The sequence below is a fragment of the Ornithorhynchus anatinus genome, chromosome 1 (assembly GCF_004115215.2).
Source record: "Ornithorhynchus anatinus isolate Pmale09 chromosome 1, mOrnAna1.pri.v4, whole genome shotgun sequence".
Lineage (NCBI taxonomy): Eukaryota > Metazoa > Chordata > Mammalia > Monotremata > Ornithorhynchidae > Ornithorhynchus > Ornithorhynchus anatinus.
The window spans coordinates 100,282,020-100,301,179 of NC_041728.1; the positions used below are offsets into that span (position 1 = coordinate 100,282,020).

The 19,160-nt window shown below is 46.5% G+C and overlaps 1 protein-coding gene across 4 annotated transcripts in view; it reads right to left on the minus strand.

The window, feature by feature from the left end:
* Positions 1–19,160, minus strand: part of LOC100074016 (SPHK1 interactor, AKAP domain containing) — an 81,581-nt gene that overhangs the window by 2,033 nt on the left and 60,388 nt on the right. For 2 of the 4 annotated variants that reach the window (XM_029071299.2, XM_029071307.1), the window contains 4 exons: positions 11,646–11,825; positions 7,929–8,015; positions 5,761–5,813; positions 5,480–5,664 (listed from right to left, as the gene is read on the minus strand). In XM_029071299.2, the coding sequence (XP_028927132.1) occupies positions 5,480–5,664; positions 5,761–5,813; positions 7,929–8,015; positions 11,646–11,825 (505 nt within the window). The remainder of the gene's footprint in view (positions 1–5,479; positions 5,665–5,760; positions 5,814–7,928; positions 8,016–11,645; positions 11,826–19,160) is intronic. The other 2 variants (XM_029071303.2, XM_029071314.2) reach the window with 2 other exon arrangements.

Sequence of the window (19,160 nt, forward strand, 5' to 3'; positions counted from 1 at the left end):
AGAGGGAGCAGAGGGAGCAGAGGGAAAAGGGGAAGCTCAGTCTGGGAAGGCCTCTTGGAGGAGGTGAGCTCTATCCCCTAGACCATGCTGCTTCTCACGTAATAAGTCCTACAGAGATAATTTTGCACTTCATTTGGGAAAATCTACTAAGCTTCCCGTTAGCCTTACATCGAGCCTTCGTTACATCGAGCCTTCGTTTCAGTGGAAAGAAATGGGTGCTTGGGGAATCTGGTAGTTTGTTTATCAGCAGTAAAGCCCTGCTTGCAGAACATAGATAAGGTTCCTCTGCCATTTGTTTCCATTTCCATTATCATCAAAAATTGCAGACATTTTTAGAGAAGCTAGCAATGAAGTGCCAATTACTTTGTGACATTTTTCCAGCTGAATCAGTAGACAAATTCCCCGTTCACTAGGAGCTTACTGATCGCTAGAGCTGCTTATTAATCAGTCACCGAAAATATACACATAATCAACAGGGAGGACTCAAAGATTATAACTCTTTTTCCTCAAGGGACGCTGTAAGCTCCTTGTGGGCAAGAAATGTTGTATTGTAGTCTCCCAAGTGCTTAATACAGTGTTCTGCACACAGTGAGCATTCAATACGATTGGTTGATCCATCAGAAAGGGCTCCATAGCATTGATTTATTGATCGATCTCCAAGATTGTTCATATAATACAGAGAAGCAGCGTGGCTCAGTGGAAACAGCACGGGCTAGGGAGTCAAAAATCATGGGTTCAAATCCCAGCTCAGCTGTGTGACTTTGGGCAAGTCCCTTAACTTCTCTGTGCCTCAGTTACCTCATCTGCAAAATGGGGATTAAGACTGCGAGCCCCGCGTGGGACAACCTGATCACCTTGTATCCCCCCAGCGCTTGGAACAGTGCTTTGCACATAGTAAGCGCTTAACAAATGTCAACATTATCATCATTATTATAATACAATTGGTTGATTACTCAATTAGAAAGGGCTCAATAGCATTGATTTATTGATCCATCTCCAAGATGGTTCATATATAGTGAAATGCGAGTTAGAGCTTCTCGGTTGGTAAGGTGCTGAATAACACAACTTTTACTTTAATTCTTGCAATTTTATGAAAGAAAAGGCCCCCAACTCTTTTCTTGTGCAAATCAGATAGAGCTTCCTTCCAAACAAACATTTCACTTACTGCATCCACCGAACTAGTTATACCCACTCACAAAATCGTGGATATCATCGGTGTTGCGTGTCTCTAGTTGAAATTAAAACCTAGAGGCTCTCTCAGGCTGGAGATGACTATTCCCCTGCTTAGGACTTCTCCCCTTTCAAATCCACCAGCCTGCAGCCATCCCCAAAGTCAAAGTCTTCCTAAAACCCACTTCCAACAAGCCGTCCTTGATTATTTCCCAACGTCACAAGTTGCGTCGATCAACAATCATCCTGAGCTCATAAGTGCTCATAGTCATCCTCAGTACTTATGGATTACCGATTGTGCAGTCGATTATTTAATTCACGTTTCATCTTGACGGTCTTGTGCTACTGTCAGTTGTTCATCCTCTTGCTCCCTCTAGTTATAAGATATATCTTAGTTATAGTTATAAATATAAATAATTATAAATATAAATAAATTGCAAAGAATTTCTGCTGCCAGCCTCACGCATTAGATTATAAACGTCATGAGGTACAGGGACACAGGGATTATCAGATCCTTTGCTTTTGGTGTACTGTGTTTGTTGTTATATTGTACTTGTTTTATAGTACTCTCCCAAACGTTAGGTACAGTGCTTTGCACACAGTGCTCAATAGATGACTGAATGAATGAACGTTTAATACAGCATCAGAAGCAGTGCGATCTAATGCGTGGCTCACTGGCAAGAGCCCGGCCTTGGGAGTCAGAGGTCAGGGGTTCTAAAGCCAGCTCTGCCACTTGCCAGCTGTGTGACTTTGGGCAAGTCACTTAACTTCTCTGTGCCTCAGTTCCCTCATCTGTAAAATGGGGATTAAAACTCTGAGCCCTACGTGGGACAACCTGATCACCTTGTATCCCCCAGCGCTTAGAACAGTTAGTAAGCGCTTAACAAATACCACCATTTATATTAGGCGAAGCAGCGTGGCTCAGTGGAAAGAGCCCGAGCTTGGGAGTCAGGGGTCATGGGTTCGAATTCCGGCTCTGCCACTTGTCAGTTTGTGACTGTGGGCAAGTCACTTCACTTCTCTGGGCCTCAGTTATCGCATCTGGAAAATGGGGATGAAGACTGTGAGCCTCATGTGGGACAACCTGATTACCCTGTATCTCCTCTTGCGCTTAGAACAGTGCTCTGCACATAATAAGTGCTTAACACATGCCAACATTATTATTATTATTATTAATGGAAAGAGCACAGGCCTGGAAGTCAGAGGACCTGGGTCCTAAACCCAGCTCTGCCACTTGCCTGCCGGATGACCTTAGGCAAGTGACTTCACTTCTCTGGGCCTCAGTTCCCTCATCCGCAAAATGGGGATTCAATACTTTTCTTCCTCCTCGTTAGACTGTGTGATCGCCTACCCCACCTCTATAAGGGTCCTGAATGAAATAATTCAGGAGTTAGCGCCGGAAGCGTGGACCCTTGGATGGCTCCACCGGTGAGGTGGCATGGCTACTTGCCGGAGGGCGAGTGCCCCGGGGGTTCCCCGGCACGTGGACAATCACCAGACGGGGATGTGGCAGCACTCAGCATTTCTGCATCTGGTAAAAGGGCATAAGAACCCGGGCAGACTTGGGTTCCAGACACCCTCTCCAGGAATAGTTTGAGTTAGGATGAGGAATTAGGGGGTCTGGAACCCTCAGGATTGAATTATTGAAATCGTCTTGCCCTGATAATAAGTTAATAAGAAGTTGATATTTGTTAAGCGCTTACTATGTGCGGAGCACTGTTCTAAGCGCTGGGGTAGACACAGGGGAATCAGGTTGTCCCACGTGGGGCTCCCAGTCTTAATCCCCATTTTACAGATGAGGGAACTGAGGCACCGAGAAGTGAAGTGACTTGCCCACAGTCACACAGCTGACAAGTGGCAGAGAGGGGATTTGAACTCATGACCTCTGACTCCAAAGCCCGTGCTCTTTCCACTGAGCCACGCTGCTTCTCCCTGAGGCACTCGAAGGAACGCATGTAAGTCCTGGAGGCTAAATCTGACTAAATGCTAGTTATGACAAGCTCGACTGAGTTGATTATTCACCTACTTAGGTTAATACTAAACTGGGAGAAGCAGCGTGGCTCAGTGGAAGAGCCCGGGCTTGGGAGTCAAAGGTCATGGGTTCTAATCCCGGCCCCGCCACTCGTCAGCTGTGTGACTTTAGGCAAGTCACTTCACTTCTCGGTGCCTCAGTTACCTCACCTGCAAAATGGGGATTAAGACTGTGAGCCCTATGTGGGACAACCTGATTGCCCTGTATCTCCCCCAACGCTTAGAACGGTGCTCGGCACATAGTAAGTGCTTAACAATTACCAACATTATTACTATTATTAAAATGGGGATAAAGACTGTTAACCCCACAGGGACAACCTAATGTTGCTATTTGTTAAGTGCTTACTATGTGCCGAGCACTGTTCTAAGCGCTGGGGTAGACATAGGGGAATCAGGTTGTCCCACGTGGGGCTCACAGTCTTAATCCCCATTTTACAGATGAGGGAACTGAGGCACGGAGAAGTGAAGTGACTTGCCCACAGTCACAAAGCCGACAAGTGGCAGAGCTGGGATTCGAACTCATGAGCCCTGACTCCAAAGCCCGTGCTCTTTCCACTGAGCCACGCTACTTCTGATGACCTTGTATCTACCTCTGTGCTTAGAACAGTGCTTGGCACATAGTAAGTGCTTAACAAATACCATCATTATTATTATTCGTATCCAAAAAGCTTTTTACCTCTTGTATCAGCTGGGGTTTCTCCTACATTCTTGATTCAGAATCCAAAATAAATCCAGCCCCAACTCTCCCTCTGCAAGGTTGGTTGGTGAGAGTCTGTGAGCCCCATGAGAAACCTGATTATCTCGTATCGACCCCAGAGCTTAGTTAGAGTGCTTGGCATACAGTAAGTACTTCACAAATGCCACAATTATTATTGCTATTATTCTATGAGCCTCAGATTCCCCTTAGGCAAAATGAGGATAAACACATGTTCTCCCTCTCTTCTAAACTGAGTTCCACTTGGGACAGGGACCGTGTGTGACCTATCTTGTATCTATCCCAATGCTTAATACAGTGCTTGGCACATAGTAAGCGCTTAACGAATACCACATTTGTTATACCACATTTATTATCATTTTTATTAGCCAGTAGGTACTCAATTAATACTAGTCAGCACAATGGAGGGAAAAACTGGAAGGGAACAGGGAAAATTAAGATGGAAGCTCTTAGTTCTTGGTGACTTTGTAGCCTCAAACCTGCCCCAAGGCTAGTCCTCATGGGATTTTGGTTGGCTTTGCCCAGGAAGAGAAGTGAGAAGCAGCATGGCCTAGTGGCTAGAGCACAAGCCTGGAAGTCAGAAGGAACTGGGTTCTGATCCCAGTTCTGCCATTTGTCTGCTGTGTGTCCCTTGGCAGGTCAATTCACTTCTCTGGACCTCAGTTCCCTCATCTACACAATGGGGATTAAGACTGTGAGCCCCATATGGGACAGGGACTGATGAGCTTGTCTCTACCCCAGCACTTACAGCGCCTGGCACATAGTAAGCCTTTAACAAATACCTAAAATAAAAAGGGAGGGAGTCAGCTAAAACCAAAACCCAAGTATTCAATGGATATCAAAAGCCTGCTCCAGCAGGTATGCCTGGATGAGCCCACCCTTTCCGGGTCACGGCAAACATTTTGGTGACTGATGATATACTCATTTATTGAAGTACCTTTGGTTTTTATCCACTTTTGTCCCTGTCTGTGCTCTTTTACATGCTATGTATTTGTAATCAGTGCTCCCTTACCCCCGACATTAGATTATAAACACATCTAAGGAAGGAACTTTTACTTCTCTTTTTTTTACTTTTACTTCTACTGCATGTCTCCAAAGGCCAAGGACAGTGCTCTGCACGTAGGAGAAGCAGCCTGGTCTCATGGAAAGAGTGTAGCTGGAAGTCAGAGCTGGATACTAATCCCAGCTCTGTCATCTGTCTGTTGTATGACTTTGAGCAAGTTGCTTAACTTGTCTGTGCCTCAATCTCTTCATCTGTAAAATGGGGATTAATCCTACTCTCTCCTTCCTAGACTGTGAGCCCCATGCAGGACAGGGACTGTGTCCAATCTGATAACCTTGTATCTAACCTAGGGGTTAGAATGGTGCTGGGCACACAGTAAATGCTTAATAAATACCATTTAAAAAAAAAAGGAGTTCAATCAATGCTATTAATAACGACAACGAAGGGGGAAGACTAGAGGGAGAGAGAGAGAGAGGATGAGGAGGGCAGTCATGCCTAATGGTACCCTCTCCAAAGCTTTGTTTAGCGTCTGTGTTTCAATTCAGTGCAGAGAAAGGTACCTTTTCCATTCCGCCGTCTGGAGATTTCTGAAAGTAGATGGTCGGGATTCCAAGTTCCGAAGCCGCTATCCACTGAAGAGCAGTCCGAAGTTCCGCATCCGGGCATTTGGGCTCCAGGTCCAAATTGATCACCAGGAGAGTTTTGGAACAACCAGCCTTTCCCACTGACCTCCCGGGAGTGCGATCTGAACAAAGACAGGCACGTGCTTCCGGTTACTCTCCTTAAAGCCAGACCCTGAGAATAATCAATCGAGTGACAAAATTATGGTTCCTTTTCTTACCCTCTACTTTTTCCAACTGCTCCTTAATGTACTCCTTTTCTTCGGCTAATTCACTTGGGAAAAGATAACGAGCGACAGGTAATACCGAGCAACACAGAGTGTGAAAGAGGACAGAACAGATTTCTTTTAAACCGTCATATTTTCTGACTAGGAGGGAGTTGCCCCTGGATGGCACAAGGCACATCCAGACTGGGTTAAAGAGCGGAAATCTCGGGGGAAGGTCTGTCCCAGATTTAATAACTGTGGTATTTAATAAGCACTTACTATGTTACCGACCACCGTACTAAGCACTGGGGTAGATACACGATAATCAATTCCCAGATGGGGTTCACAGTCTAAGTAGGAGGGAGAACGGTTATTGAATCGCCATTTTGCAGATGAGGGAACTGAGGCATAGAGAAGTTAAGTGGCTTCCCCAAGGTCACAGCAGACAAGTGGTGGAGCTGGGATTAGAACCCAGGGCTTTTTCGTTCCAGTCCTGTGCTCTTCCACTAGGCCACGCTTCTTCCCAGCATGGAAATGATGGAATTCAGCAAGGACCCCTTGTCTCGTTTTATGCTGTCGAGTCCTCTCCGACCCAGAGCGACTCCATGGTCACATCTCTCCCAGTACACCCCACCTCCACCTGCAATCGTTCTAGTAGTGGATCCACAGAGTTTTCTTGATAAAAATACAAAAGTGGTTTACCACTGGGCAAGGACCCCACTTTGTGGCAAATAAACACAAAGGCCTGAGCAATTCAGAGACAGTGCCCAAGCTTGGTGACCTTTCCACCCCTCACATATATTAATCCCCCTGGAAAGGCTTTGTGGAAAGAGGACAGGACTGGGAGTCAGGGGAAGGATCCCTCCATTCATTCATTCAATTGTATTTATTGAGCGCTTACTGTGTGCAGAGCACTGTACTATAAGCACTTGGAAAGTACAATTCGGCAACAAACAGAGACAATCCCTACCCAACAACGGGCTCACAGTCTAGACGGTCACACTTTAGACCGTAGAGCTGTAAGCTCATTGTGGGCAGGGATATTGTTGTGTTGTACTCTCCCAAGTGCTTAGTACAGTGCTCTGCACACATTAGTGCTAAACAAATATGGTTTATTGGTTGACTGAAAGAAACCAGTCCTTTCTGGGTGGCTTAGCTCCCTTTATTCAAGGGAATTTTTTTCCCCAAGTCTCCTCGCAGTTTCTAAAGGCCAAGGGAGTTTCTAATGTTGCCTTGATGGTTACATTCTTAGCACAGTGCTCCGCACACCCTAAGTGCTCAATAAATACGATTGTTGGAAAGACGAAGAATGAGAAGAAGCATAGCGTAGTGGGTAGAGTACGGGCCTGGGAGTCAGAAAGTCATGGTTTCTAATCCCACTCTGCCACTTGTGTGCTGTGTGACCTTGGGCAAGTCACTTTACTTCTCTGTGCCTCAGTTACCTCATCTGTAAAATGGGGATTGAGACTGTGAGCCCCACGTGGGACAAGGGACCGTGTCCAACCCCATTTGATTGGATCCACCCCAGTGCTTAGTACAGTGCCTGGCACACAATATGTGCTTAACAAATACCATAATTATTATTATCCATTAGGCTATGCTGCTTCTTGATTATCTTGTATTTACCCTAGCGCTTCCCCTCTCAGAGTCGCACCTGGAGAGTTTCCAGGCATCTACCAGTCTCGACTACGGGAGGGAGAGTCCAGCAGAGGCCTGTCCGTTCCATTCCTAGTTTGGCCAGTGGCTAGAGAGTGGAAGGCCACCCGCTACAAGCCAAAACTCCCCTGTGGTGGGCAGCAGCGGCACGGGAGAAAGTCGAGCGGGGAGACTCGAGTTTACTGCACAGAAGGTAATGGTAAACCACTTCTGGATTTTTACCAAGAAAACTGTCTGGATATGCTACCAGAACGACCGCAGACGGAAGAGGGGCCTTCTGGGAGAGAGGTGTCCACGATGTCGCTATGGGTCGGAGATGACTCGACAGCATAAGACCCTAGCGCTTACTACAGTGCCCGGAACATAGTAAACACTTAACAAATACCATTAAAAAACCCCCAAAATACAAAGCAGCCATGCCAACAAGCTCAAATCTATGATTTGGTGCATCTTGAGGAGCCCAGTGGATATTTCAGTTGAAGCAGAACAGCAAGCCTGAACCGCATTTGACTTTTATGGCTACTTACTTAATGCTTGGAGAAGGTGCCCTGGTTTCCGGATGCATTTCCAGGTCTGCGAAGCCAAGACTGCTGGTACTGCTGCTCTCGCCACTGCTGATGAGGTAAAGGTTTAAAAACGCATGTCAATCTGCCCCAGAATCCGATCCCAGAACTCTCATTTTCAATCATGGGACTTTAGGTTTTTCCCTCCATGGTACTCAAGGGAAGGGGTGATTTGACCCCAGGTACATTTCATCACGCTGTGCATTTCTGTCTCCAAGGATAAGGAAAATGATCCCCAGTAAAATCACCAAGAGCTTGAATCGGACCGTTCAGTGTCAAAACCGTCTAGTGACTCCCTATTTTCCAGGGATGTTTAGGGGATTAAATGAGGTAAGTACTGACAAAGTGCTTTGGAAAATAAAAGGTGATGGTAATGACGAAAATAATAATCATATAACTGTGGTATCTGTTAAGTGCTTACTATCGGCCAAGCACCGTACAAAGCACTGGGGTGGAATCAAGAAAATCACATCAAATGCAAATTTGGCACATTAAATCGATTATGTCAAATTAAAAAATACAAATTTTGTCTGTATAAAGGGAACCAACCCAGTTCTAAAATCACACTGAATTTCTTACATTTTCTATAAATTTATCTTTTTCATTCAAGTTTTATACAGCTCTCACTCTAAGTTTTATACCGCTGTCCGTCGTTAAAATCTTCTGGCAAAGACATCTCTTCCAGGAAACCTTTCTGACGAATCTCCGCTTCCCACAACTGTCACTTTAGCATTTCGGCAGCACCAGAAGACTTGTATACTCACATCCACTTATTGCATATCTCACATTCCCTATTAGTTAAGCACTAACTTACGTGGGTTCCCTCTTTTACTCCTTCCACCTATCCGTAAATTTTTTTTAGTGATTTCCCTCCCTGCTTAACGTAAACTCCTAAAGGACGGAGGTCAAATCTTTTTATCTCTTTTGTATTCTCCCAAATGCTTAGTTCAGTGTTCTATACGCAGGTGCTCAATAAATCAGTCGATTAACTGATTGGCTAGGGAAACATGGACTATTTGGTAATCTCTTAAGGAGACCTTTTGCAGGTTTGGCAACCTTTTTGTGCCCAAGTGGCGAACAAGATAAAACCTCTGGACAGTTGGTGGACAAAGAGTCAATCACACAGTGGAAACAAATTAATACGGTGACCTTCATGGCGAATCTAACGGTTATCTAATGGTTTTTAAATGCCTCCCCCTGCGTAGCAGTAGTGGCTTTAAATTTTTCATGCCCCAAATCACCCCTGCACAATGCCCGATTGGCAGGGGTTTGAAATAAAAAAATTCTAGCCAGAAACTCTGACAATTTTCACACTGGAGTGGTGGTGCCGGGACTGACTTCTTTTACGAATCCCAGCTCCAGTCTGCTCTGAGTCACCTCTGATTTTTTTTTATTGTTCTGGCCTGGAATGCCCTCCCACTTCATATCCGACAAGACAATGACCCTCCCCCATTTCAAAGCCTTGTTGAAGGCACATCTCCTTCAAGAGGTCTTCCCTAAGTCCTTCTTTCCTCTTCTCCCACTCCCTTCTGTGTTGCCCCGACTTGCTCCTTTTATTCATCTCTTTCCAGCCCCACAGCACTTTTGTACATACCTGTCATTTATTTATTTATATTAATGTCTGCCTTCCCCCTGGAATATAAGCTCATTGTGAGTAGGGAATGTGTCCGTTATATTGTTCTACTTTACTTTCAGTAGGGAATGTGTCCGTTATATTGTTCTACTTTACTTTCCCAAGCGTTTAGTACAGTGTTCTGCACACAGGACTGAATAAATACAATTGAATGGCCGTCTAGTATAGTCTGTATATTCTGTATTTTGTATAATAATAATAATGTTGGTATTTGTTAAGCGCTTACTATGTGCTGAGCACTGTTCTAAACGCTGGGGTAGATACAGGGTCATCAGGTTGTCCCACGTGAGGCTCACAGTCTTCATCCCCATTTTACAGATGAGGTCACTGAGGCACAGAGAAGCTAAGTGACATGCCCGGAGTCACACAGCTGACAAGTGACAGAGCCAGGATTCGAACCCTGGACCTCTGACTCCCAAACCCGGGCTCTTTCCACTGAGCCACGGAAATATCATAAATAAGCAGTGTGGCCTAGTGGAAAAGGGTCAGTCCCGGGAGTCCGAGGAACTGGGTTCTAATCCATCATCTCTAACCGTTGCACGGTCTCTACCCTCACCGACTCAGAAATCCCTCTCTCTGACCACAACCTTCTCATTTGCCTCCTCTTCCACACTCTTCCTCCCCGTAAATCTGTACTACCCCCCACCCAGAGACCCCCACTCTCTCGACCCCATCCATCTCTCTCAGCGCATCGCTCCCTATCTAGCCTCCATATCCATTCTACCCACTCTTGATGACCAAGTAGAAGCTCTCAACTCCACCCTCTCTACTCAACTCACTCGCTCTTCTATCCCTTCGTCGCTCTCGCACCACTAACTCACAGCCCCAGATCACCGCCACTGTCCGCCTCCTTCGCTCTTATGCTCTTATGCTGAACGCCGCTGGCGGAAATCTAAACGTCAGGCCGATCTTGTCCACTTCAGTAGGCGATTCATCTAAGCAGGCAGAATTAATCAGAGTTTGCAGGGAAGAATACAGCACATGGAATGCTGAGCTACCAGGACCGCGTCTGATTTCCACCCATGTATTCTTCCCCAGTGCTTAGTACAGTGCTCTGCAAATACTAAGTCCTTGCTAAATACTATTATTACAACTTAGGAATATTGAGATGACTCACACACACACAAAATAAAGCAGCCAGTCAATCAGTGGTACTTACTGAACGCTCACTGTGCGTGGAGGACTGTACTAGGCACTTCGGAGAGTCCGATACAGTAGAGTAACGTGGGATTGACCCAGTGTGTAACTCCTGAGAATGGATCTTCTCTTTAGACCAGATATTGATATCTCCCCTGATTAGACCGTAAGCCCATCAAAGGGCAGGGACTGTCTCTATCTGTTACCGATTTGTACATTCCAAGCGCTTAGCACAGTGCTCTGCACATAGTAAGCGCTCAATAAATACTATTGAATGAATGAATGAATGAATGAATGAATTGAGCCCCTTTCTCTTATTCCGGACAAATATGCAGCCTGGCCTACTGGTTAAGAGCATGGGCCTGGAAGTCAGAAAACCTGGGTTCTAATCCCAGCTCTGCCAATTGTATGACCTTGGGCAAGTCACTCCACTTCTCTGTGCTTCAGTTCTCCTGTTCTCCCTCCTACTTAGACCGTGAGCCCTATAAATAAAATGATTGTCGGTATTTGTTAAGCGCTTACTATGTGCAGAGCACTGTTCTAAGCGCTGGGGTAGATACGGGGTCATCAGGTTGTCCCACGTGAGGCTCCCGGTTAATCCCCATTTTACAGATGAGGTAACTGAGGCACAGAGAAGTGAAGTGACTTGCCCACAGTCACACACCTGACAAGTGACAGAGCAGGGATTCGAACCCATGACCTCTGACTCCCAAGCCCGGGCTCTTTCCACTGAGCCACGGGACAGAGACTGTGTCCAACCTAATTAACTTATATTTACCCTAGCACTTAGAACAAGTGTTTGACACATGGTAAGCCCTTTACAAATACCATTAAAAATACAGTAAGCACCTAATATAATAACAGCTATTTATCTGGGGACATGACAGGTCACAAATGAACAGAAGGGGTACCTCACGGATCTCGTACTGAGTTGCAAATAGCTACTTGAGTCTTCTGGACGGTCTTCATCATTTAGTAGCTGGGATCGGCTACTTCCGATTTCATCAGCGCTGCTGAGAAGGTTAGGCAACTCTTCAGGGGGTCCGGCTTTCACTGGGATGTCAGGTTCGGGTGCAGCTTTGGCATCAAGGCTGATACAACAAAATACAAGACATCGCTGACCGTAAAACGTTCGATTACCGGGTGGCCGCAGTCGGAAAGGAGCACCGAATTCAAGCATTCTCCGGAAGAGGAGAAAAAACCAAAAGGGCAGAGTTTTTCTCAACAGTTATTTGTCACCGAAACAGCACTTTAGAATGCCGTCTGTAGGAAGGTGCGCGGTACCTCAGGAAGAACGTAATAAAGCTGGAGAATACTAATGTATTTGTTAAGCGCTTACTGTGTGCAGAGCATTGTTCTAAGCGCTGGGGTAGATACAGGGTCCTCGGGTCGTCCCACGTGAGGCTCACAGTTAATCCCCATTTTACAGATGAGGTAACTGAGGCCCAGAGAAGTGAAGTGACTTGCCCACAGTCACATAGCTGACCAGTGGCAGAGCCGGGAGTCGAATTCATGATCTCTGACTCCGAAGCCCCGGCTCTTTCCGCTGAGCCACGCTGGGGAGAGCTACCAAGATGATCAAGGGGGGGAGAGGCGTCCATTATGAGGACAGATTGAAAAACAAACTCTTCAGACTGAAACGGCACAGTAATAATATTACCACTACTAATATTAAGCTGAGGGGAGCCTTCCGAAGTCTACGGCATCTCGACGCAAGGAAAACACACGGTTGCCATTTGCCAAATCCTACACCCTCAAGACAGAAATCCTTAGAAGCTTGAAGGTAGAAACACTTATTTTCTCAGTGATCATACAGAATCTGTTGCCCTGGGAAGTTCTGCTGATTGAAAAGATCATCAGGTTCAATAGGAATTTTGATGAACTCTTGAACAAACGGGCAGGTAATGGATAAGTACAGGGATAGTTGGGGGGGGGGGGTAATGGGAAAACTGCAAACCTGAGAACTTGATAATCTCCCACCTTAACTTTTTCTTCCACCTCTCCTTTTCCTCTGGCTTTTCTTCGTGAGAAGCAGTATGACCTACTGGAAAGAGCATGAGCCTGGGAGTCAGAGGACCCGGGTTCTAAACCCAGTTTCTCCATTTGTCTGCTGTGTGACCTTGAGCATATCACTTCATTTCTCTGTGCCTCAGTTCCCTCATCTGCAAAATGGGGATTCAATACCAGTTCTCCCTCCTACTTAGATTGTGAACCCCCTGTGCGACCTGATTATCTCGTATCTACCCCGTTGCATAGCATAGTGCTTGGCATATATAGGCCAAGCTTGCACAGGCCTCCTTGATACTAACAACAAATCCATTGACCCAATCATCCCATCTTCCTGCTCCCTTTTATGCCTGAACTCCTTGGACAGGTTGTATTCACCAGTTGCCTCCATTTTTTCTCTCCAACTCTCCTTTGGATCTCCTCCACTCTGGATTTTGCCTCTTTTACTCGATTACGACTGTGCTCACTCGAGGCTCCAATCATTTTCTGATTATAATGTGGATGGTCCATTCTCCATGTGCCTTCTGCCACTCAAAACAATGGATCACCCTCTTCCAGAAATCTCAGCTTGGCTCATCAGATCCAGCATTTCTCTGGTTTTCAGTCTACTTCACCGGCCATTACTCTTCAGGTTGATTTGCTGTTTTATTATTATTACTTCTCTGTGCCTCAGTTACCTCATCTGTAAAATGGAGGCAGAGACTGTGAGTCCCACATGGGACAGGGACTATGTCCAACCTGATTTACTTGTATCTACCCCAGAGCTTAGAACAGTGCCTCACAGGTAGTAAGCGCTTAACAAATACCATAATAATAATAACAGGGGTTATTATTATTATTAATGATATTTATCACGTACTTACTATGTGCCAAGCACCGGGATAGAAACTATGTAATAATAATAATGTTGGCATTTGTTAAGCACTTACTCTGTGCAGAGCACTGTTCTAAGCGCTGGGGGAGATACAGGGTAATCAGGTTGTCCCTTGTGAGGCTCACAGTCTTAATCCCCATTTTATAGATGAGGCAACTGAGGCCCAGAGAAGTTAAGTGACTTGCCCACAGTCACACAGCTGACACGTGGTAGAGCTGGGATTCAAACCCATGACCTCTGATTCCCAAGCCCGGGCTCTTTCCACTGAGCCATGCTGTACTAAGCATTGAGACAGAAACAAAACCATCCAGCCGGTCAAAGTCCCTGTCACACATGGAGCTCACAGTCAAAGTGGGAGAGAGAAATGGGATTTTAATGCCCATTTCACAGATGAGGAAATGGAGGCACAAAGAAGTTAAGTCAGCTGTCCAAGGTCACCCAGCTGGCAAATGACAGACCCGTGTTTGGAACCCAGGTCCTCTGACTACCAGGCCAGTGTGCTTTCCATTAGGCCACGCTGTTTCCGCTTCCGCCTCCCACCCCCGAAGTTGGTGGGGCTCCTTCTCTTTCCCATCTACATTCACTCCCTTGGAGAAATTTTTCACTCCCATGTGAGAGTGGAGGCCCGTCAGCACTGGGCACCACCCCCTTCACCTGGAAATATTATCTAACCATGACTTCAGAGGTGGTTCTCCTCCTAATTCTCTGACCGCCCATTCTCAATATCTTTCTTGGACTCCTCCTGTATCTCCCATCCTCTAACTATGGGAGCCCCTCAAGGCTCTGTTTGGAGTCCCCTTCTTTCCTCCCTCTGCACCCACTCCCTTGGAAAACTCACTCACTCTCATGGCTTCAACTACCATCTCTTCATGGATGATTCCCAAATCTACTTCTTCAGCCCTAACCTCTCTCCTTTTCGGTAGTCTTTCATTTTCTCCTGCCTTCAGGGCATCTCTACTTGGATATCCCACCGACACCTCAAACTCAACGTGCCCAAAACAGAATCCCTCATCTTCCCACTCGAACCTCTCCTTCCCCGACTTTCCCATCACTGTAGACAACACCATCATCTTTCCCATCACTAAATCCTGTTGGTTCCACCTTCAAAACATCTCTAGAATCCACCCCTTTCTCTCCTTCCAAATTATTATCATGCTGATCCAAGCACTTATCATATCCCACCTTAACTATCGCATCAGCCTCCTCATTGACCTCCCTGCCTCCGGCTTCTCCAGACCTTACTTCACTCAGCTTCTCAGATCATTTTTCTAAAAAAATTTTCTGTGCGCATCTCCCGACTCCTCAGAAATTTCCATGGTTGCCTATCTATTTCGGAATCAAACAGAAACTCCTTACCATTGACTTTAGGGAACTCAACCAACTCCCCCCCTCCTCCTCCCTTCACTTTGCTCTGCACACAGTAAGCGCTCAATAAATAAGATTGAATGAATGATCTCCTACCACAACCCCGCCTGCAAACTTCGCTCCTCTAACAACAACCTTCTCACTTTACCTTGATCTTGTGTATCTCATGGCCGATCTTTTGCTCATATCCTCCCTCTGACCTGGAACTGCCCCCCCTTCATATTCGACAGACTACCACTCTCGTCATCTTCAAAGCCTTACTAAAATCATATCTCCTTCAAGAGGTCTCCCATGACTTTACCCCTAATATCCCCACTTTATTCACCCTCCCTTCTGCATCACCTATGCAATTGAGTCTGTACCTCTTAAGCACTTTGAAATTCACACTCTGCCACTTCCCCTATCTGTAATTTATTTCAATGCCTGTCTCCCCGACTAAACTGTAAGTTCCTTGAGGGCAGGGATCATGTCTACCAACTCTATTGCGTTTTCCCGAGTGCTTAGTACAGTGTTCTCCACACAGCAAGCACTCAAATAACACTGATTGGTTGATTCTTCCTCTCTTCACCCTTTGACTATGTGGACCTAAAAAGGCTCGATTCTGGGTCTGCCCTAGGAGCACAGGGCAGGCCCAAGCTGCAATCACAACATATGGGAAGTCGGGTAAGTCGTGATGGTTAAACCTCGCCTTGAGCAGTGGGGTGATACCGTCATAATATACGGTTAATGTTACTTCCTACCTCTCCTCCCTTCTCTCTTTCTACCGCCCACCCGGCACGCTCCGCTCCTCCGCCGCCCACCTCCTCACCGTCTCCCATTCTCGCCTATCCCGCCGTCGACCCCCGGGCCACTTCCTCCCGCGGTCCCGGAACACCCTCCCTCCTCACCTCCGCCAAACTGATTCTCTTCCCCTCTTCAAAACCCTACTTAAAGCTCACCTCCTCCAAGAGGCCTTCCCACACTGAGCTCCCCTTTTCCCTCTGCTCCCTCTACCCCTCCCTTCACCTCTCCGCAGCTAAACCCTCTTTTCCCCTCATCTCCCTCCGCTCCTCCCCCTCTCCCGTCCCATCCCCTCAGCACTGTACTCGTCCACTCGACTGTATATATCTTCATCACCCTATTTATTTTGTTAATGAGACGTACATCACCTTGATTCTATTTATTTGCTATTGTTTTAATGAGATGTTCATCCCCTCGATTCTATTTATCGCTATTGTTCTTGTCTGTCTCCCCCGGTTAGACCGTAAACCCGTCAAAGGGCAGGGACTGTCTCTATCTGTTACCGACTTGTACATTCCAAGCGATTAGTACAGTGCTCTGAACATAGTCAGTGCTCAATAAATACTATTGAATGAATGAATGAATACTGTCATTTTTTATTTGTTCGATATAGCCCATTCTCGCTCTCAGTCACTTCCTGTCTCTTTTCCCTCACGATTCTCTAATTACGTTAGATTGGGGGCCACCTGTGGACCGGGGGAGAGTTCGAGTCAGTCCAGTTTGGGACAGGACAATCGATGGTAAGGACTGGAATTCATTCCGTCAATCGTATTTTTTGAGCGCTTACTGTGTGCAGAGCACTGGACTAAGCACTTGGGAAGTACAATTCAGCAACAGATAGAGACAATCCCTGCCTGCAACGGGCTCACAGTCTAGAAGGGGGGAGACAGACATCAAAACAAGTCAACAGGCATCAGTAGCCTCATTATATATAAATAGAATTATAGACTTATACACATCATTAATAAAAATGGAATTATAATTATAAATATGTACATATACACACAAGTGGAGAATGGAGAAAGTAAAGGGAGCAGGACGGGACAATGCTGGGGGAGCAGAGGAAAAGGGGCAAAGGAAAAGGAATGCAGTCAGCTCAACTGTGCTGACAACTGGCCCAGTGACACAGTGCCACTGGGTGTGACACGGGCTAATAATAATAATAATAGTAGTATTTGCAAAGCATTTAATTTGTAAAGCGCTTACGAGGTGTCGAGCATTGTTCTAAACGCTGGGGAAGGTACAAGACAATCAAGTCAGACACAGTCCCTGCCTCAGATGGGGCTTAGAATCTAAGTAAGGGGGAGAAGAGGCAGAGTGGCTCAGTGGAAAGAGGACGGACTTTGGAGTCAGAGATCATGGGTTCGAATCCCGCTCTGCCACTTGTCAGCTGTGTGACTGTGGGCAAGTCACTTCACTTCTCTGCGCCTCAGTTACCTCATCTGTAAAATGGGGACGAGGACCGTGAGCCTCACGTGGGACAACCTGATTACCCTGTATCTAACCCCAGCTCTTAGAACAGTGCTCTGCACACAGTAAGCGCTTAACAAATCCCAACATTATTAACTGGTATTGAATCCCCATTTTACAGACGAGGTAACAGGTACAGAGAAGCAAGGTGACTTGGCCAAGGTCACACATCAGGCCCGCGACAGAGCTGGGATTAGACTCTCAGGCCCGTGCTCTTTCCACCGTGGGTACCCCGGATGACAGCAGGGTACCCAAGCAGGTGCTTGCATAGGGAACCGAAAAGGATCTCATGCAAGCCCTTACTTGTCTCATAGCAAAGACTTGTTGGGAGATCGCTACAGCGGACAAGGCTGGTGAGCAGAATTTGGGAGAGGAGTAATCAATCAATCAATCAATCAATGGCATTTGTTGAGTGCTTATATGGCAAGAGCCCGGGCTTAGGAGTCAGAGCTGGTGGGTTCTAATCCCAGCTCCGCCGCTTGTCAGCTGTGACTTTGGGCAAGTCATTTCACTTCTCTGTGCCTCAGTTACCTCATCTGTAAAATGGGGATTAGGACTGTGAGCCTCAAGTGGGACAACCTGATTACCCTGCATCCCCCCCAGCGCTTAGAACAGTGCTTGGCATATAGTAAGCGCTTAACAAATACCATCATCATTATTATTATTAGAGCACTGTATTAAGCACTTGGGAGAGTACAATGCAACAGAATTGGCATCCACGTTCTCTGCCCACAATGAGCTTCCAGTCTAGAGGGGGAGACAGACATTAATATAAATACATAAATCAGTAATTCTGAAAGAGGGCCTGTTATGAACTTGAAACTAGGAAAGTGGTAAAGGACAGGCAGACCTACACGGCTATAGCTCTCCCTGAACAAAGGTCATGCAGAGCTCTGGGTACAAAGAGGCAGGCTCGAAAACAGAGCCGGCTCCTGGGTGGGACAAGCCCAAGATGCAGAAGGGAACTCGTACGTGCAAATAATGTAACAGGAAGAATCTGTAAGATACAGTACTTTTCCCTGTAGACGGTAAGCTTATTGTGGGCAGGGAACGTGTCTCCCAACTCTGTTCTACCGTAATCTCCCAAATGCACAGAATCGTGTTCCGCACATAGTAAGCGCTCAAAGAGAAGCAGCGTGGCTCAGTGGAAAGAGCCCGGGCTTGGGAGTCAGAGGTCAGGGGTTCGAATCCCGGCTCTGCCACTCGTCAGCTGGGTCACTGTGGGCAAGTCACTTCACTTCTCTGGGCCTCAGTTCCCTCATCTGTAAAATGGGGACTGTGAGCCTCACGTGGGACAACCTGATGACCCTGTATCTACCCCAGCGCTTAGAACAGTGCTCTGCACATAGTAAGCGCTTAACAAATAGCAACATTATAAATACCACTGATTGACTGATTTTCAGCCACATTTGCAGGAAAGGGTAGGCTCTCAATGTCACTACCACCATCTTCAAAAAACACAGGCAGCTTTGTTTTCAGCTTAAATAAATTTGCAAGAGCTGTTTAACTGGGGACCAGAACCCTAAGTGTGTCTGTCTGGTCGAGGAGCAACGTGGCTTAGTGGACAGAGACCGGGCCTGGGAGTCGGAAGAACCTGGGTTCTAATCCCGGCTCCTCGACTTATCTGCTGTGGGACGTTGGGTAAGTGGATTCATTTCTCTGGGCCTCAGTTATCTCATCTGTAAAATGGGGATGAACGCTGCGAGCCCCATGTGGGACAGGGACTGCGTCCAACACGATTAGACCGTAAGCCGGACGATGGGCAGGGACTGTCTCTGTTGCCGATTTGTACATTCCAAGCGCTTAGTACAGTGCTCTGCACATAGTAAGCGCTCAATAAATATTACTGAATGAATGATTACCTTTTATCTACCCCGAGTTAAGATCAGGGCTTAGAACACAGTAGAGAAGCAGTGTGGCTCAGTGGAAA